The sequence below is a fragment of the Erinaceus europaeus genome, chromosome 1, assembly GCF_950295315.1.
Source record: "Erinaceus europaeus chromosome 1, mEriEur2.1, whole genome shotgun sequence".
NCBI classification, from domain to species: Eukaryota; Metazoa; Chordata; class Mammalia; order Eulipotyphla; family Erinaceidae; genus Erinaceus; species Erinaceus europaeus.
In genome coordinates this window covers 85088099-85109381 of record NC_080162.1, presented here as the reverse complement: position 1 = coordinate 85109381, position 21283 = coordinate 85088099, and the positions used below count along the sequence as shown (strand labels likewise).

The following is a 21283-nucleotide window of genomic DNA, read 5'->3' as shown; positions in this document are numbered from 1 at the left end:
CTGAATAACCCAAACTTACACATGTGTAAAGTAGTAATGAGCTGCTTTTAGTTAGTCTGAATTTGGGTTTCCAGCAACTCACTGTGGCAATAACTGATTCTTTCCTGCTAGCACTCTGATGACCATTTTATGAAGTTCAATTTAACAATAGGGAGAAAAAGGGGTTTAAAACATTGTAATTTGATATTATAATTGTTTTAATGCCCATAATCCATCGGGGCAGAGTAATAAAAGACTGATGGTAATATGTTGTTGTGGCACCTTCTCCTCATACTTAGTGTCAGTTCTCAGTTTCTTCTCCTCACCCCCCTCCCTTTTCCCCTCCCCCTCTTCTTCCTCCATCTTCTTTTTCTTCTTCCCTTCCTCCTCCTCCTTCTGTATTTATTTATTAATGAGAGAATCAGAACATCAGTCTGGTACATACAATGCCATGGATTGAACCAAGACCTCGTGCCTTAGGTCCAACACTTGAGCCACTGTGCCATCTTGTGGACTACCCAACCTCTCACTTTCTAACTCTCAATTCTAGCAAAAAATCCTGGAGATTAGGAGCTAAAGATATGCCAGGAAAATGGGAAAGTTTATGAAAGTCTTTCTAGTGCTATTACACTATAATGTGATTTCCTATTTGAAGTGCCAGAAAATTATGTATTATCTTAATACTAAGTGCAAAAAGTAAAGGTCTACTTACTTTTTAGTTGATGGAACTATGAAGAGAGAATAAGAGAGCTTTGGGTTAGTAAGGCTTAAAATTAACTCTTGTTAGTTATAATCTGGTAGTTATCCTACAAGGATGGTGTAGTTTATATGTTGGATGTTTCTTGCATATCATGCTGTCTCTAAAGTTGCTTTATTTTTTAAAAAATTGTATATATTTTATTGTAAAGTTCAATTTGATTATGTTGTTATTAAAAGCAAACACTTTATATCAACAGTCTTAGGTCTGCTTTTTTTTTTTTTTTTTTTTTAAACTAGAGCACTGCTCAGCTCTGGCTTATGGTGGTGCAGGGGATTGAACCTGGGTCTTTGGAGCCTCATATGTGAGAATCTGTTTGTGTAACCATTATGCTGTTTCCCCCTGCCCTAATTTTTTTTTTCTATCCTAGTTAATTTGTTCTCATTAAAAGTTAGAAAAGAGTGGCTTCTAACAATAAGATTCTAGCCTCCAGTTCCTTTTAGTGTCTTCAGTTTATGGAATCAGAAACAGGAGATACAGTTTTTTCGTAGTTTTTTCTTTCCAACCCTTTCCTGCACCTTTCTTTTTTTTTTTTAATTTTTAAAAAATATTTTATTTACTTATTTTCTCTTTTGTTTTCCTTGTTGTTTTTTGTTGTTGTTGTAGTTATTATTGTTATTGATGTTGTCATTGTTAGATAGGACAGAGAGAAATGGAGAGAGGAGGGGAAGACAGAGAGGGGCAGAGAAAGATAGACACCTGCAGACCTGCTTCACTGCTCGTGAAGCAACTCCCCTGCAGGTGGGGAGCCGGGGGCTCGAACCAGGATCCTTATGCCTACCTTGTGCTTTGCGCCACCTGCGCTTAACCCGCTGAGCTACAGCCCGACTCCCTCCTGTACCTTTCTTGAGTGTCAGCTTCATCTTTGCAATTGCTTTCTTCTTAAGGTTAAAATTATGGCTGCCAACAGTGATAGGCTCAAACTTAACAATTTCATGACTTCAGAAGAAAAAGATTCATTTTCCTACCCACCCCTACCAAAAATTTAAAACAAATTTTAAAGAAGAACTTTCATGTTGACCTGACTGGGCCATGTGTCCATACTTGTAACAGTCACTGTGATTTTAAAAAGATAGGTAGATACTGTAGCCTTCCGCTCACCTTGTAGTCTAGGGGATCTATATTGATTATGAGCAAAAAGATGCTGAATAAACACAGTGTCTGCTTCATCTGTGGAATAGATACATATCAACAGAAATAATATTTGTTTTCCCCTCAGCTGTTTGAGAAAAGTTGTGCATATATATTGTGCCCTTTTTTCTTTTCCCTAAATACTCCTAAAAGTAAGGCGCATTTTCTAATATAACCATTGTTTAGTTACTGCTTTTGTTTGCTTGCAGCTTATAAGCAACTTGTGTGGAGATACTTTAAGATCATGCAAATATCTGGCTCCTCTTCAGATTGTTCGCCCTAGATTTAACATCCCTTGATGATTCTGGACTATACCCATCTTTTCTACAGTGGCTTCAAAATGGTTTTTCCAACTCCACCATTTCCTCCACATTTACCATTGGGATTCTATAGTAAGCAGGAACTCTTCCTTTTCCCTCATTTACTCATTTATTATCTGTTATTGAAAAGGCTCCCTATTGTTTTCAACTGCTTATAATTCATCATGTCCTCAGATACATTGCATCTCAGAGGTCCTGGTTTTGATTAGTTAGAGCTCGTCATAGTCATTCCTGTGTCTTTGGCATGCCTCCTTCATTTTTTGGAGCATCCCCCCCTTTCTTTTTAACACACAAAAAAATATTTCAGGCTTCTCTTTTATCTTTCCCATCTTACCTTTGGTAACAGCCATTGCTCTGAGGAGCTTTGGTGGTATTAGAAACTAAGAAATGAGTGCTGCATGTGCATATGGGCTAATGGGGACATCTTTACTTCTTAACTCATATCAAAACTGAGGGGGTGGGGTAAAAATGCACACATGTGTGCACATACCTATCTAAATGCATATTTATATGTGTGCATTTATGCACCTGTGCTCATCCATATACTTACTTTAGAAACAATTTCATACTAGTGTCTCCAATTTAGATTCATGCACAATATACTCTTTGCCTTACAACATTTCATATTTCCATCTTCCCTTTTCCTCAGTGAGAATCCTAGCTTTCTAAATTAATATGTAAACTCAATTGTTTAATCATATGCCACATTTAAAATAGCTTCAGAATTGCTTCACCCACAAACATACCATAGAAGAGTTCAAGGTTTCTTTATTGTTCTTCTAAAAACTGAGCTATCCACTGTGTTTATAACTGACTGAGGTGTTTTTTTTTTCTTCATTCAGTATGGTTATGATATGTAATTGAAACATACTTGGATTTATCTCACCTTTAGTTTGTTATTTTTTAATGGGTAGGACTTTAACATGCTTGCAATTGTCAGGTCTGCCTAAAGGGGAATATTTGAAGTGTCAAAACCCTCCTCTATCCACTTCTATCCACTTCTTCTATCTAGCTGTTGCAGATTAGTCTTATGTATGCATCCTGTGTTTCTTTTGTTATACTATAAAGAGATACATGCATAATACTTTCACAAAACAACCTTTTGTACTTTGCCTTTCACTTAGTAGGTATTAGGAATTATTATGTACTAGGTAATAGGTATCTTAATTGTTCCTATACCTGTATAGGACTCCATTGCATGGATCCTATTTATTCATCACATATATTTGGGCATTTAGGTAGTTTTCATTATTTTGAATTCGCCAGATAATTGTGTAGAGAATAACTGCATGCATACATATTTTCATCTTATTGGAGATGTATCTTTAAAGTAAGTTTCCATAATTGGGATTGCTGAATTGAAGGATATATGTGTGTAGTTTTGCTATATGTTACTTGGGTACATTTTTTGAAGAATTTGGAATTTCAAGAAACCAGATTCTTCCTTGAAATAGACAAGCTATCATAAACTGAATTTATAGTTACAGAATTTGGAGGTTGAAATGTGTTTGATGAAACTCTCAAGCAGAAGACTTAACAACTTAACTCTGCAGGGGAAAACACCCTATCTCATCTCCTAGAGGATGAATTAAGTGACATTTTCTTGATGTCTTACTTGAAAATTCCTTTAACAAGGGTGCAAGGAATCTTTTTTGCTTGACACTTGTCTTTATCAGAGGAGTTCCAGGAAAATTTTTTAGAACATAACATTTATTTTGTTTTCAAAGGTAACTCCAGAAAACCACTTTGAATATTTCCTAGGTAATTTTCTTATGTACCCCCAATAACTAAGCAAGTTTCACCAAGTGTTATTCTACTTTACAGGTGTATGTTTGTGTTTTTCTCACTCCACTTCTGGCTAGGAAAATCTAATAGATTTTTGTGAGTGGTGACCTAACTTTGGAAGTGCTGTACCATGGTTCCTTATTACTTTAATTATTTTAAATATTTCTGAAAACATAGAATCAGAAGTATACAAGTATTATAGTAAAACTTCATATTTTGAGGAAGCTGTGTTTTGTAATGGTGATTTGAACTTGGTTTTGAGTGTATTTCACAATAAAACATATATTTCCAGCATATATATATATATATATATATATGTATGTATATATATACACACACATACATACTATGAAGTTAAATATAGTTAGATGAAGTTTAACTTTCGATAGATGAAATTTATTTAAAATTATCACATTTCAGATGTTGGAAAGAAGGATTTTACAGAAGAATAAATGGTACTCTGAACATGCAAGTGTTGTGGTGACTTTTGCTAACTTTCTTTAAATTTCTACCCAATATTACACTAAAATCCTTTGCTTAGAAATACAGTCATGGAGGTGGCTCTCAACAAATAAAACACACATTTTGTTTTTGTATGGTCCCAGAGTAAATCCCTGGAACAACATATTATAGAATGGTGCCCCCTTTTTGGGGGGGTGGCTCTTGTTTTTCTCTGGAAATAAGTAAAAAAAAATTTTTAAATGCATTAACAAATTTGAATTTGTAGTTTTTTCTGGGCTTTGAACATAAGAATGTTTTGTTGCTCACTGCTTAGGTTGTTATTGTGAGATTCAAATAATAGTAAAGGGTATTTGAAGTTTCTGCATTTATCTAAAGGGAACCTGGGTGCTTTTTGTATTTTAGAGTATTTGTTGTTGTTGTTGTAAAATGTGTGTATGTGTCCGTCTGTGCACGCAGCCGTCTCCCTGTTGCTGTTTTAGGGACCTGCTGCTTTTAAACTTGAATCTTCATTAGGAATATACAAATCATATGCCCTGACTCTCATGGGATTGCACTTGTAAAAGTAATTTCAACACAATGCACAAGTGCTTTGTAGACTATAAACTGACCTATGGTTTCCTTTGTGAGAAGCCACATAAAATGAGATAAATATTCCTGTCAAAATGTAGCATTATTTAACAGTCTCCCCTGACTCTTTTGTTCTGAACAAATGATTTTTGCTTTTCCTCCTGCTTTGGAGTGCAAGGCTATTGTTTAAATGTATAATCCTTTAAAATGGCACAACCCTTTGAGTTTCATTTCCTCAGGCTGGACCAAAATAACTTTTTATGAACTTTTCTGATAGGTAGGCAAGCCAGTCTTCTACCTGGGAGTCAATAATCGACTCGCTTTGCACTGACCTGGCTGGGAATCCATAGGAGTGAAGGATGTTTCAAGGGAAAGGTAGACTTACTCAGTAGTTGGTACCCAATTAAAAGCATTGATTTCTCTTGTTTTTTCTTAGGCATTTCAGTAACTCACATCATGTATAATAATTTTGATTGTTTCCTCATCCTTCACATTCTGTCTCTTGTCAAAACTTACTTGTTCTACTCTTGGATCTTTCAGATCATTTTGCCTTTGAGTTTCTGTTGACTGTATCTAACCTAAGTCTTCATTGCCTCTTCCTAGGGCTTGCCACCATGTCCCTTTTCACACACAAATGAAGTCTAAACTCCCGTACCTAGAGTACCCTTAGTGTTTCAACAAGTAGTACCACTGTTTAACTATCATGTCATCTAGCCACACAGACCAGAATGTTTTAGTAAATGTGCCCAGTAGCCCTCTGCCATCCTCCAAGAATGCCATGGAGATTAAAAACACATCTGGGATCAAGTCTTTTACCACTGTTTACCAAACATGTTTATCCTAGAAATCTTACCTGAAACTTACTGTGCTTCTTGATAAAATGAAAAGAATACTTTTTATCTCCCTTGTAAAGTTATTGTGTGGGGTAAGGGTGGTAATTTCGTAAATAACTTAGAGAACTATGCCCTGCATGTATCTAGGTATTATGTAAGTATTAACTCCATTTATCACCACTACCATTGTTACCATTATTTCTCTTCAGACTGTCAAAATTTCATGTATACTTCTGCTTAGTTTCCCCAAATCTCTCCACTCATTAGTAATTTTATCTATTTGTTGATGCAACCATCCAATTCAGTGAATATTTGTTGAATACTTTCTGTGTATAAATCATGAGTGTCCTTATTATGAAGGATATCACACTTAGCCAAGTACATACAGTTCTCTAGGAATTTAGACTCTGGTAGGAGAGATCAGAGATATATGAAATATTCATATACACAGCAAATGCTTATTGAGCAACTGCAAAGGATCCAGACAGTGGATAGTTCTGAGCCTGGTGTCATGTTAATTACTAATTTTAGTGAAATATTAGAGTTTGAGCACCTTAGGCAAAACATGACTACAATGTTTTACAAAATAATTTTTATAAGTTTTACTATTTATTTATGAGAGAAGTAGAACATCAGTTACTCTGGCACATGCAGTGCTGGGAATTGAAGTTATGACCTCATGCTTTAGGGCTCAAAACTTTATCCACTGTGCCACCTCCTGGACCACAGCACTACTTTAAAAAAAAAAAATGTCAACAGGGTTATCAAGAGGGCTTGGTACCTGCACAACAGATTAGAGATAGAGATGCCTCTTCCTGTGTAACTTAATAGGCGATAGACAAAAAGCAACTAAACTTTCTGGGTAGGGGATGGGAGGGTAATTAAATGTGAGGTTTTAGGATATTGTCATTATTTTATTTCTTAATAAACAACTTAATAAAAACTACTAACCATAGCTACTGTAAGTCATGATAGGTAGTTAAAAAGGTAAAGTCTGCATTAATCTATGTAGATATTTATTCCCATATCTTTGTATATTTCTGGAAAACAACTGTCATAGATTTTCCATTAAAGCCTATCCTGATCTAGGAATTCTAGGATATGATATTATGACTTTAATCATATAAGAACTCTTAGTTTTAATAACTGCCTAACAATTTTAATTCTGAATTTCTCCTTGTAGCAAGGAGCAAGGACCAACCCCAGTGGAGAAAAAGAAGAAAGGAAAAAGGAAAAGTGAAACCACAGTGGAGAGTTTAGAGCTGGATCAGGGCCTGCCGAATGCATCCCTGCAGAGTCCTGAGGAATCTACTGAGTCTGCAGACAGCCAGGTATAGCTGTGACTGGGATCCCTGGTGGAGGTGTGGAAGGGATATTGCTGACACTGATTTTGCTGCTCCTCTATCTTTGTCAGTAGTCCATATCCCTTGTGCATAGACCTAGGCTGGGCTTTCACTGTTTTGGAAGATGAGCAGCAAAAGGACTACAGGCTTTCCCCCCATTCTAATGCAAGTAATTTCCCAGTTGTTGTGTTTGCTTCCTTCTTTGAAAGCAGTATTGATGTTATGCTATAGAGAATAAGTATGGAAAAGTCATTTGAACCAGCTTATGTAAAACTGTGGAGGCCTGTTTTGCCATGAGGTCATGCATTTAGTATCCAGAGTGCTATACCTATCTGCACAGGACATTTTCATAATCCCAGATGCTGAGAATATCAGGCATACATACATTCATTATGCCCAAATAGTAAGGAATATTTGGTCGAACATAGAAATAAGGAGTTGCACACCTAAATGTGATTCCTAAAAATATGCCCACAGGTTCCCATGACACTAATAGGGATTTTCTTCCTGAGTTGAGGTAGCCTTTTTCAGACATGGATTTGAATATTTGAAAGTATATTTTCTGTGACAGATATAGCAGTTTAACCAAGCTGTGTTGTTATTTAAACTCAGACTTTTCTGTACCTTCAAGTATGGACCCTTATACATTCTAGGTCATCTTTTGTGTAGGGTGGTTTCTAGTGTTCTGGTGCTAAAAAAAAAAAAAAGTATATTGGGTATCAGAATAGAGACAACCCCCACCTGCACTGCTTATAAATTGAGGGTTGTGGCTGTTAAGTATCCTGATCAGCAGAAGAGCAGGCACATGGGGTTGATGGGAGTTGGCATGGAGTTAAGTGTTGTTTGTAGGATAGTGATCTGTATATGGGCTTGGAGAAGTTAATATATAGAATTCCTCATGTAAATTAAATGCTACAAAAATGACAGTGAAGAAATGATGGGAACACAGAGTGACACAAAGAGGTATCTTTTAGAAGTAAAGGACAAGTTTTACTTTCATTTTTTAGGGTTTAAGTATTTGGCTGTAAGGTAGTTGATGAGTGGTTTCCAGAACTGCTTCTATTGCTTAGATATAATATGTACATAGGAATTAACTGTGTGTGTGTGTGTGGTTTCATTCGTTTGAAGAACATCTCTAGGTCACTATGTTGTAGTGTTTTCTTTCTGAAAAGTCACAAGCTACTTAATTGTAGATGAGTCTTTAGAAAGTGACTCACAAATCATGTTTTGTCACAATAAGATGTCTCCCTTCATTTTAAGGGGTGTTAAGAGATTCTGAAAGTTGAAGCCTAATTGAATTGTTATTATTTAGCTTTCTAGGAGTACATGGCAGACATGGATAATTAGACCAAATGAAAGAAAATAACCTATTTTGTTTCTTTTTTTTAAAAAAATGATTATTTACTTATTAATGGATAGAGACAGAAACTAAGAAGGGGAGGTAGGGAGGGAAATAGATAACACCTGCAGTCCTGTTTCACCACTTGTGAAGCTTTCCCCTACAGGTAGGGGCTAGGGGCTTGAACCTGTGTCCTTGTGCATTGTAATGTCTGTACTTAAACAGATGCACCACCACCTGCCCCCTCAAAATAACCTATTTTCAAAGAAAAAAAAAATTATTGTCCTAAAATCAGAGCTTCTAGCTGCTGGAAGAGACCTCAAAAAGTGATTGACTTTTCAACCATATTTTACTGGGATTAGAGCTGATTCTAGAAAGGAGAAAAAGTCACTGGCGTTGCTGAATAAAATCATCTCACTGAATTCTTAGACTGCATCTTCTTAATAGCTCTCAGCAGTGTGAATCCCTTCTGATCCCACTCTTGAGTAAATTTAATTTTCCTTTGTGTTTAAGGAAGATTCCTCTTATAAAGTAAGAAAGTTTTCCTTTGTAAGCCAGTGAGCATGGAGGAGGATATATTTGTAGAAGGTTGTGCCTTTGACTCACATTTCTTCTCCTGATGGTGTTTGCCCTGCAGAAAAGACGTTCAGGGCGGCAAGTGAAGCGCAGAAAATACAATGAGGACCTGGACTTCAAGGTGGTGGATGATGATGGGGAGACAATTGCTGTTCTTGGAGCTGGCCGAACATCTGCCCTCTCAGCTTCTACTCTGGCTTGGCAGGCAGAGGTACACAACCTTTGGATTGACTGGACAGTCATTTGGGCCTATTTTACAGTTACTCTGTGACTTTCTTGAAGCATTAGATACTTTTGTTGCTTACAACTGTCAGATGGCTTCCTGATACACTTGAAGTTCAGATCCTTACTATGCCCAGCTCTCTCATCATGCTCTTCCCCCCCCCCCCCAGATAACAACTTTTCTCCATTCTCTCAATGCTTTTGTGAAGAGACTTGCCATCTTTTAATGCTGTGTACTTGCAGGACTTTTTCCATCTGTTGACCTTGGCTTGTGTTGTCCCTACTCCCTGGGATGTTCCTCTGTATATTCTTTACATGACTGGTTCACTGTGTTAATTGTGACTTATTTTACCTAAAATGATATCTCTTCGAAGAGATCTTTTCCGAATCTTATTTAAAATAGATCCCTGCTCCTCATTCTCATGATTCTTTCTTTCTTTTTTTTTTTTTTTTGCTTACTTTACAGTACTTACACAGCTAGTAATTCTGTTCTAATTTCTGCTTTTATTTTTTTTGTAATTAGAATACTTTTCACATAGTAAATAGTTGTTCAATGAATGAAACCACTGGAATGAAAAATTGCAGCTACAATGTAGATTCAGTGTGTATTGAGAGATCACTGTAAAGCCAAATGCTGGGAAACAAAAGATGAATATCAAGGCATAACCGTTGCCTCTAAGAAACTATTTAGAAGAAGGGTCACATGATCGTACTAATATTGTGGTAATTGTGGCCCTAGAAGGATCTGATAGACTCCATGGCTATGCAGGAAGAGTGGACAAGAAAGCAAAGAGTTTTAAGAGGTGCTTTTTCAATGTGAACAAAAGCTCAGAGTCTGAATGGTAGCACAGGTTGTGGTGTAACAAATAGTGGGGCCAAGCTGAATCTAATTTGAAGAATGTTGGGATGTGAGTCATGAGTAATAGGAAGAGTCACATTATGTAGGGCACTGGCTATCAGCCAAGATATTTGCCTTTAACTATAAATGGAATGAGGGGTCGGAGGCATTGATGGGTTCAATTAGAGAAACATAGTGGCTATATTTACATTTCAGGAGTTTACATTGGAAGTATAGGAAGAGAATAACATTAGGACCTGGTACCCAGCTAGAAAAGAAGAAGTAGATAAATGCTGAAAGGGAGGAGGTCTATTTTAGGGAACTTTAAGAAATAAGAAGCCAGCGAAGCAGGCTGAACATGTAGGAGGCATCCTTGCCAGCAGCGCATTCTGAGACACAGCCTGTCTGGTTACAGCATCACTGTCACTGACTTGGCAGAATTCATGTTCTGCCTGTGTAGCTGTTGCACAAATACCTCTCCTTTCTGCTTCAAACTAATGACACAATTTAAATCACTTTATCTCCAACTTGAAGTTTCCACATATCCTTTCACTCTGTTTCCCTGCGAATAAAAAAAAAAACAAACTAGGAGCAGGGGTCATTGTCTGCATTTTAACATAAATAACAGGCACAGAGCAATCCAGGTCATAGATTTAGATAGCCAGCAGTTGACCAGTGACTAGCATGTAAGAGTTAATTTCATGTCACTTGCTATGGGCTATGCAACTTATAAATATTACACTTAATTTAAAATAATGTTTTAATCTTTATTTATTTACTGGATGAAGACAGCTAGAAATTGAGAAAGAACAGAGTGATGGAGAGGCAGAGACCAACACCTGCAGCCCTACTTCACCACTCACAGAGCTTTCCCCTTGCAGGTGGAGACCAGGGCCTTGAGCCCTGGTCCTTGCACATTGTAACATGTGCGCTCAACCAAGTGGTCCACCACCCAGCCCCTAAACATAAGACTTAATAAGACTAGTTTGATACATTCTCATCAAATAGATATTTAAGAATATCCCTTGCAAGTGATAGGACTCTATTGCTCTGTAGTGGGTTTTCTTTCCTTGGAGATATTATGGTTGGTTTTGGTAGGTAAGATGCTATAAGGGATTTTATTTTCCCCTAGTATCCGTTTATCTCAAGCCATTAAATCATAGTTTAGTTGCTGTTAGGATTTCTCCCTTAGTGCCTGAAGAGCAACATTAACTAATCTGTAAGAAATAATTCAGGAAATTTTATTTATTTTAACTATTTTTATTCTCTTAAAAGGCCTAACAAAAGGTTTATGTATGGTAAAATATAAGATATGAGTTTACATGTTATGCCAGAAAAAGATATTACTGAATTTAAGCAAAAAGAAGAGCTGGTAATGTGGTTTGGGCACTGATGTTCAGAATGGGCCCTGTTGATTTAGCCTCAGAGTCAGGCCTTACTCAGGATGTATGGCAGATCCAGAGAGTCTGAGGGGATTTTACAGTCAGTGCTCCATAGAGCCCTAGCTGCTGTGGAACCAAAAGAGCTCTGCTTTGATCTACTTTACATGTTTAGCTTCCTGGTGAGGTTTGAGCAAAGACTCCTTAGGCTAAAGGAAACTTTGAAAGCCATGGATTTCTTCCCATTTCCAAGTAGTCCTTAAGACATTTAACAGCACAGAAAAATCATTTGGAGTTTTATTTTCTCATGTCCTTTTCCTGTGGCTCTTGGGTACCTTGCCTGCTTACTAGCCTTAGCTTAGGCACAGAAAGATACAGAGTTGGCACCAAAAAAGCCCTGCTACCATCTCTCTCTTTTTGCAGCATTTTTTAAATACTTATTTATTTTCCCTTTTTGTTTTTGATTTTTGTTGTTGTTGTTGTTGATGATGTTGTCATTGTTAGATAGGACAGAGAGAAATGGAGAGAGGAGGGGAAGACAGAGAGGGGGAGAGAAAGATAGACACCCGCAGACCTGCTTCACCACCTGTGAAGTGACTCCCCTGCAGGTGGGGAGCCGGGGGCTCGAACCGGGATATCCTTATGCTGGTCCTTGAACTTTGCACCACATGCGCTTAACCCGCTGTGCTACCACCCGACCCCCCCCCCCTTTTTTTTTTAATCAACACACTCAACCTATTTCTGTGGCTACTGGCCACTGTCACAGCCCAGCCCAGACTGCAACCTCAGCATTGGTTACCTCGTGGTGAGTTGCTAAACACGTCTTTGCCCATGCCTCATTCTAGCTCAAGACTGGCTTATTATAAGCACATACTAGCTTGGACTCCAGAGAACAGTCCCTGCCTCAGATATGAGATTTACAGACTAAAAATATATTTTTTTTCTTAATATGACTGTGTGTTTTATTCTTTGTCAAACTCAGCTTGTGTTTGGCACAGAGACAAACTTGCAGAATTGTCTGTTGAGAGTATGCAGACTTTTACAAGAATGTTAAAGCTTTTGCTTTCTATAATTTGTGTGATTTGTATGACTTTACCTTTTAGTACAAAAGGACTTCAGTTTGACTGAGACTTCAACCATTTTCTGGGGTCAGGAGATAACTCCTGTGGTAGAGTATGTATGTGAGGCGCTGGGGGAATGAACCTAGTTCCTTGCATCGTGTAGTATTGCTGTGTCTCTTCTTTGGCCCAATTTTTTCCTATAATATAAGAGATGTTACTTCTCATTCTTGGGTATCAGCCATGATTTGGCATGCATTTTACCCATTGAGCCATCTCCTGTCATGTTGTAAACAGATATACTAGGGGCTGGAGAGATGGCTTACCTGGTAGCTTTATCCATGTACAAGGATCTAAGTTGAAGCCACTGACTACCACTTAATAGCACCATGCAAAGGGAAGCTTCACAAGTGGTCACACAGTGGTGTGGCGTCTCTCTTCTTTAACTCTCTTCCTGCCTGCCTTTCACCTTCTATGGGGAGTTAGGGGGTAGTCAGCACAAAGTTCCAGTGAAGCCCTGGAGGCAAGAGGAAAAAAACATGCTGTCATCTAAATTTTGTTGTTCTACTTACAGAACACAGACAGTAGATTTAGCATCATTCTGAAGGAACTTAGACTTTTTTGAATGACTAATTAGCACTGGCTTCAACTAACTTGCCATGTATATTAATAACACCTAGTAAGTAACTGGGGAGATGGCCCAACTGATAGAGCTTAGGGCTTTTGTGCCTGAACCTCCCAGATTGATCCCCAGTGTTAGATGTTACCAGAGTGGTGTTCTGGCATCTCTCTTCCTCTCTCATGTGAGAGTCTCTCTAGTTCATGTTAAAGAAATGAATTCTTTTCTATCTCTTTTTGGTCTCCTGGACTTCACCATTCCACACTTTTTTTTTAGAGTGACAAATGCAGAGATTTTAAAAGGGAGAGATCACAACACCCAAACTTTCTCTGGTGCTGTGGTAGCTGGGGGCTCAAACCTGGGTTATACACAAGGTGAAACAGGCACTTTCTCAGGTGAACTCTCACTGACCCAATAAAATAAATCAGGTAGGGTGGGGGTGTGTGTGGGGGGGTAACAAAAAAATCAACTTACCTTTGTTATCCTTTAAATTTTTTAAGGCAGGCATTCAGTTCTCTTTTCTATCTGTGAGATGCCTACATGGCACCTTAATCTAATAGCAGACATTTCACTCAACATCTGTTGTTATTATAGCCAGCTTCATCACTGACCTTTTGGATAGCTTGCTGCAACTTCTACATGGGCATTTACTGTGTCACCTTGCTTTTTTATGTATGGAGGCAGCTTTTCTTAAACCTTATGAACCAACTTATGCTGACTTCATACTTTTCCACTACAGTTTTCTCACTCTTTAAAAAATTAAAGAATATTAGGGCCTTGCTTGGGATTAAGCTTTTGTTTAAAGACATTTTGTTTCTGGTTTGTTCTTCTATCTAGACCTCTAGAACTTTTTCCATATTAGCAGTGTTTCATTTCACTTGAGTAGTACTTTTAATTTCCTTTACAACATGTCTAATTGTTGCTGTTCACAACATGTCTAATTGTTTGGCACAAGAAGCCTAGCTTTTGGCCTACCTCCACAACGAGCTTTCCTCACTGGGTTAATCATTTCTGGCTTTTGATTTAAAGAGAAAGTGTCTTTTATTTGAACACATAGGCGGTATCATAGGGTTATAAATTGACCTGATTTCAGAGCTTGAGACTTGTTTGCCTTAGGGTAAGACTTCCCTGTCTCAGGTAAGGCAGGACTGAGGAGAGAAAGAGAGATGGGCACCGCAGGTAAATGACAGCAGTCAGAACACATATGTCAGTTAAATATATAGTTCTTGGTGGCCCAAGATAATTAAAATGGTGACATCAAAAGTCACTGATCACAGATCACCATACCAGATATAATAATAGTAGTTTAAAAGTTTGAATATTAGGGATTTGAGCAACAGTTTGAAATTTTCCTAAGAAAACTTGAATTACATGAATCTCTGACATAAAAGTGAGTGAATTAAGATGGTCTTCTTTGAAGGATAATTTGAGAAAATTCCAAGTAGTTAAGAACAGATGGTTGTTATGAAAGTGTTTTGGCAAGGAGACTTAGTTTATATCTGTGTGTATATGAATACACTGAGTATTTATACACATATGATCATACTTATGCACAATCTCTGTTTCAAGGAAAAATTCCAATTTTCCAGTTTCTATTCTACTTTGATGTGCATTTTAGAAATGCTACTCCCCTCACCCTTTTATTTGGATTAAATCAAAACCTAGTCTCAGTATTTTGATAACCATTGTTTTTAAATAAGGTGGTTAGAATATTTTTTAAAATTCAGTTTTTTTAAATTTTTACTGTAAAAGTCTTCATAATGAAAAATATTTTAAGCCATCAATCCTTTTAGTAGTCAGTGAAGTCCTGTGTTTTTTCATCCATGCATTAATATTGCTTTGGATTTGCTAAGTTCTCTGGATAGTAATTAAAATCCTACCATTAGAAACTCTCTGCTGAGTCACTTTTACACAGGGAGAATATTCTTCTGAATGAAAGGGAATTCTGAATCTATTCTTAGGGCAAATAAAAAATAATTGCACATCAAGAAAAAAAGAAATTCTGTTCTTGACAGAACAGAATAAGCAAATATTTGATGCAGTTAGTAGTGAGGAAGAAAACATATTTGGCATGTATGTGCATATATAAATGCTTGTTAGTTTATATTAGGCAGATTTGGGATTAAGCAGGAAAGGTAGTCCAGTAATTATGAAAATTTAATGTTGACTAATAGAGGACTAACTTAGATGGCACTTTACCTCCAAAACCACCTTTATTTGCTCAAGTGCTTTTAACTTCTGTATTTTTGTAGCATTTGCTTTACACTGCTATCATGTTGTATTGCCAAATCTCTTAGCATTAATACTCAGAAATACTTATTGAGCTCCTAATATATACCAAAAATGATTTTGAGTGTCAGAGATAACCTCAAGAAACAAAAAGACAATAATTCTGCTTGGGGGAGAGGGGTCTTCAAACAGTGGGGAGGAAGCCTGCCCAAGCACAGGTTTTCTTAGGATGAGAGGCCAAAAGCCTAAGCTCACAATTTTCAAATGGCAGAAATAACTTGGAAAAAGCTTATAATAAACCTAAAATAAGAATACTGTAATAGTATATCATTGGTGAAAAGTGCTGTGGAAAAACTATTCAGATAAAAGTGATACAGAATTTAAGGATGAGAGTTGTAGTTTTAAGTAGGACAGGCAGTTCTGTTAAAGATGGCCTAATAAAATGGGTCATGTTTAAACAAAAAAACTGAAGCCAGTAGAGGAGAGTGGGAGTCACACAGGGGTGAAGAGGACTTGAGGACAGGGAATAACCTGTACTATGCAAATTCCCTGAGGTAGAAGAATACCTGGGATGCCTGAGGAACAGAAAAGGAAACCTAAAAGTTAACAAGTGAGATGAGAGGCTTGATATACTTCCTGTAGGCTTTTTCGTAGACTCCAGATAGATCTTTTGCATAGGTGTTTTTGTATTCTTTGAATGGATGCCTAGGAGAGGGACTGTCATATCCCATTTCTGTTGTTCTAAAGATTTTCCAGAGTATATTCCACAGGGGTTGGATCTGTCCTCTGTCCTCATTCTCATCAGCAGCATGGAAAGGTTCCTTTCCTCCCACACCCTAACCAGCACTTGTTTGTCTTTTCCTAATATATGACTTTTTTTTTTTTTTTGCCTCCAGTGTTATCGCTGGGGCTTGGTGCCTGCACTACAAATCTACTGCTCCTGCAGCAGAAATTGAAAGAGATGGGGAGAGAAAGACACCTGAAGACCTGCTTTACCACTTGTAAAGCCACCCTCCCCTGTAGGTGGGGAGCCGGGGGTTAGAACCAGGATTCTGTGCAGGTCCTTGTGCTTCACACTATGTGTGCTTATCCCGGTGCCACCGCCCAGATCCCATATATGACCTTCTCACAGGCATCATATATCCCATTTACTGTCTTTATATTTGCATTTCTCTGATCATCCGTGACCCAGAGCATTTTATTGGTCATCTGGATATATTCTTTGGTGAAAATTCTGTCCCTGTCCTTTCCCTGTTTTTTATTTCTTTTCACCTCCAGGGTTGTCACTGGGGCTCAGTGCTTATACTTAGAATCCACCACCACTACTGGCGGCTGCCTTTTCCTTTTTTAATTTTTTTTCCTTCACATTTTATTCAATAAGACAGACAGAAATTGGGGTGAGGGGAGATAGAGAGGGAGAAAGACAGCTACCTGCAGACCTGCTTCACCACTTGTAAAACATCTCTGTTGCAGGTGAGGAGTGGGGACTTGAACCCAGGTCCTTGTGCATAGTACTATGTGTGTTTAACTAGCTGACTACTGCCCAGCTCTGCCCTGTTTTTAATTTATTTTTTTTTTTAAGGATAAATTAATAAAACCATAGGGTAGGAGGGGTACAACTTCACACAATTCACACCACCCAATCTCCATATCCCCTCCCCTCCCCTGATAGCTTTCCCATTCTCTATCCCTCTGGGAGTATGGACCCAGGGTTGTTGTGAGTTGCAGAAGGTGGAAGGTCTGGCTTCTGTAATTGCTTCCCTGCTGAACATGGATGTTGACTGGTCGGTCCATACTCCCATTCTGTCTCTCTTTCCCTAGTGTTGTTTTCGACGGGCTGACTTCACGGGCGGGTAACAGACGACCAGGGACTCATGGTTGAGCTGTACGCAGTATCTCTTTATTCATGCAGGACGCAGCACAATCTATACCAAGCTAAGCTAAACTAATAAACTACAAACAATCTTGTCCTTATAAATATACTAGCCCAGTAGGGTGGGAACAGAATGTGATGCAGAGAGGATGGAGAGAAAAGTGACTGGTGAAAATCAGGGTATGACAAGGAGAGGGGGTGGAGCAGGCAAGAATTCTACCACTGAACCACCAATGCCCTGGAGGGAGGGTGGTGTTTGTTAACATAGGTTATGTAAATAAAATACAGTGTTATGTAAATAGAATTCAGGGGGGATTAAACCAAATGAAACAGAAGGGGTTTTTAGAAGCATACCAACACCCTAGTACGGTGGGTCTCTGGGGAAGCGAAGCTCCAGGACACATTGGTGGGGTCTTCATTCCAGGGAAGCCTGGCTGGCATCCTGATGGCATCTGGAACCTGGGGGCTGAAAAAGAGAGTTAACATACAAAGCCAAACAAATTGTTGAGCAATCATGGACCCAAAGATTGGAATAGTGGAGAGGAAGTGTTGGGGGGGGGGGTTTACTCATTGCAAACTCTAGTGTACTTCTGCTTTCAGGTATATATTTTGCACTTGTTTATGGATATGTGTGAACATATGCTCTCACTCTCACAGAACCTGGTGTATATCTAGGTTTTGGGACTTTGTTAGAAAGTGATCCACCTGGGATGGAATTAGAGAATGCTATGAAAGGAAAGGTCTCACCCGAGTAATGAAGCTAAAGGGTTGTCATTCCACACCTGAAGTCTCTGGACACAGTCTGAGCTGAAGCATGTTGAGGTGGCAATCGTTGCGTTGATTAGGTTGTGATCAGCTGATGCAATATTATTTGATATGGATTGGGAGAGGCATGTGGGAAAGTGAGCCCTATCCTAAGATTACAGGACTGGGAGAAATATAGGCTCTATAGTGGAGATATGAGGTTCCTGCTATCTTAGGAAAAAAGACAATGGATAGTTAATGTTATCATCACTTTATTTGGTAATTGGGTTAACTTTGAAAAGTCCTTTTGTTAGGGTTTGCTGTATAGTACCCGGTATCTTGTAAATAGCTGTGCCACTGGTTGCCTCTGATCTATTTGTACAAGGCTTTTGAGAGAGTCCGCATATCAAATACACAGCCTATATATTAAGAAAACTCAGTCTGTGTTTTAAAAACTTCGAGACATACAATTAATTTTCCCCCTCTCATATTAATTAACCAGTGACTTATATGACTACACTTTACTAGGAGTGTACATAAACACCATTCCCACCCACCCCCCCAGCCCCATCCCCCCACCGGCCCAGGTGGGTGTCCCATCCCACTCACCCACCCCCACCCCCCACCGGTCCAGGAAGCCGCATGTCTACCCCTACTTTGGTGCGCTACTTTCAATTTAGTCAGATCCTGCTTTTAGTTTCCCTTTCAGATCTTCTTTCTCAACTTCTGTTGATGAGTGGGATCATTCCATATTCATCTTTATCTTTCTGACTTAGCTCACTTAACATAATTCCTTCTAGCTCTGTCCCCAGAGCCATATACAAATTTAATGCAATACCCATCAAAGTTCCACCAAGCTTCTTTAAGAGAATAGGACAAACACTACAATCATTTATCTGGAACCTGAAAACACCTAGAATTGACAAAACCATCTTGAGGAAAAGAAACAGAAATGGAGGCATCATACTCCCAGATCTCAAGCTATATTATAAAGCCATCATCATCAAAACAGCATGGTACTGGAACAAAAACAGGCACACAGACCAGTGGAACAGAATTGAAAGCCCAGAAATAAATCCCCACACCTATGGACATCTAATCTTTGATAATGGGGCCCAAAGCATTAAATGGAAGAAGGAGGCTCTCTTCAATAAATGGTGCTGGGAAAACTGGGTTGTAACATGTAGAAGAATTAAATTGAACCACTTTATCTCGCCAGAAACAAAAATCAACTCCAAATGGATCAAAGACCTGGATGTTAGACCAGAAACAATCAAATACTTAGAGGAAAACATTGGTAAAACACTTTCCCACCTACATCTCAAGGACATCTTTGATGAAATAAACCCAATTGCAAGAAAGACTAAAGCAGAAACAAACCAATGGGATTACATCAAATTGAAAAGCTTCTGCACATCCAAAGAAACTATTAAACAAAGAGACCCCTCACAGAATGGGAGAAGATCTTCACATGCCATACATCAGACAAGAAACTAATCACCAAAATATATAAAGAGCTCAGCAAACTTAGCATAAAAAAAAAAACAAATGACCCCATCCAAAAATGGGCAGAGGATATGAACAAAACATTTACCTCAGAGGAGATCCAAAAGGCTAACAAACATGAAAAACTGCTCTAGGTCACTGATTGTCAGAGAAATGCAAATTAAGACAACATTGAGATACCACCTCACTCCTGTAAGAATGGCATACATCAAAAAGGACAGCAGCAACAAATGCTAGAGAGGCTGTGGGGACAGAGGAACCCTTTTGCATTGCTGGTGGGAATGAAAATTGGTCCAGCCTCTGTGGAGAGCAGTCTGGAAAACTCTCAGAAGGCTAGACATGGACCTTCCATATGATCCAGTAATTCCTCTCCTGGGGTTATACCCCAAGGACTCCATAACACCCAACCAAAAGGTGTGTACTCCTATGTTCATAGCACAATTCATAATAGCTAAAACCTGGAAGCAACTTAGGTGCCCAACAACAGATGAGTGGCTGAGAAAGCTGTGGGATATATACACAATGGAATACTATGCAGCTATCAAGAACAATGAACCCACCTTCTCTGCCCTGTTTTTTAATGGGGTTTGTTGTTATTTTGTTGCTGAGGTCTTTATGTGTTGTGGTTGTGGTATTAGCTGTTTGTCTGATATGTGACATGTAAAGATCTTCTTGATTTCTGTAGGTGCCTTTTTGCTTTTGCGATGGTTCCTTTGGCTATGTAGAAGCTTTTCAACTTGATGTAGTCTCACTGGTTTATTTTTCTTTTTTCTTTCTTTTGCCTCCAGGGTTATCAGTGCCTGCTCTACAAATCCACTGCTCCTAGAGGCTATTTTTTCCCTTTTCTTGCCCCTGTTTATCATTGTTGTTATTAATATTGTTGTTGTTATTGCTTCTTCTTCTTCTTCTTCTAGCATTTGCCCTTCTTCCGTAGCCAGTCAACAGCCTTGTTATTGCTGTCGTTGTTGGATAGGACAGAGAGAAATCAAGAGAGAAGGAGAAGACAGAGGGGGAGAGGAAGACAGGCACCTGCAGACCTGCCTCACTGCTTGTGAAGCCACCCCCCTGCAGTTGGGGTTTGGGGGGCTCGAGCCAGGATCCTTGTGCAGGTCCTTGTGGCTTGCACTATGTGCGGTTAACTCATTGTGCTACTGCCCAGCCCCTTGATTTTGTTTTCTTTACAGTTGGAATTAATTCTTCAAAGACCTTTCCAAACCAAACATTGTGGAGTGTTCTGACAATGTTTTCTTCTATTTGATGATTTCTGATCTAACATCAAAGTCTTTGATCTATTTAGAATTGACTTTTGCACATTGTGATATGTGATGCTTCAGTCTTTTGCATGTTTCCACACATTTTTCACAACATCATTTCTTTTCTCCACTTGATGTTTTGGGCCTTGTCTAGTCTATATGCTTTGCACTCCCATATGAATTTCTATTAAAAAAATAATCTGCTGGGGGTCAGGTGTGGTGCACCTGGTTGAGTGCACATGTTAACAGTGCACAAGGACCCAGGTTCAAGTCCCCAGTCCCCACCTCCAGGGAGAAAGCTTCACAAGTGGTAAAGCAGTGCTGCAAGTGTCTGTGACTCTCTCCCTCTCTGTCTCACTTTTCCTCTTGATTTCTGGTTGTCTCTATCCAATAAATAAAAAGATAATAAAAAATTTAAAATATATATAGAGAAAGCCTGCTTAGATTTTTCACTAGAAATGAAAAATAAT

General features: G+C 38.5%; 1 protein-coding gene across 4 annotated transcripts in view; it reads left to right on the top strand.

Moving 5' to 3' along the window:
- Positions 1-21283, top strand: part of CHD6 (chromodomain helicase DNA binding protein 6) — a 236663-nt gene that overhangs the window by 87870 nt on the left and 127510 nt on the right. For all 4 annotated transcript variants that reach the window (XM_060190220.1, XM_060190206.1, XM_007526639.3 and 1 more), the window contains 2 exons: positions 7018-7165; positions 9154-9303. In XM_060190220.1, coding sequence (XP_060046203.1) covers positions 7018-7165; positions 9154-9303 — 298 coding nt within the window. The remainder of the gene's footprint in view (positions 1-7017; positions 7166-9153; positions 9304-21283) is intronic.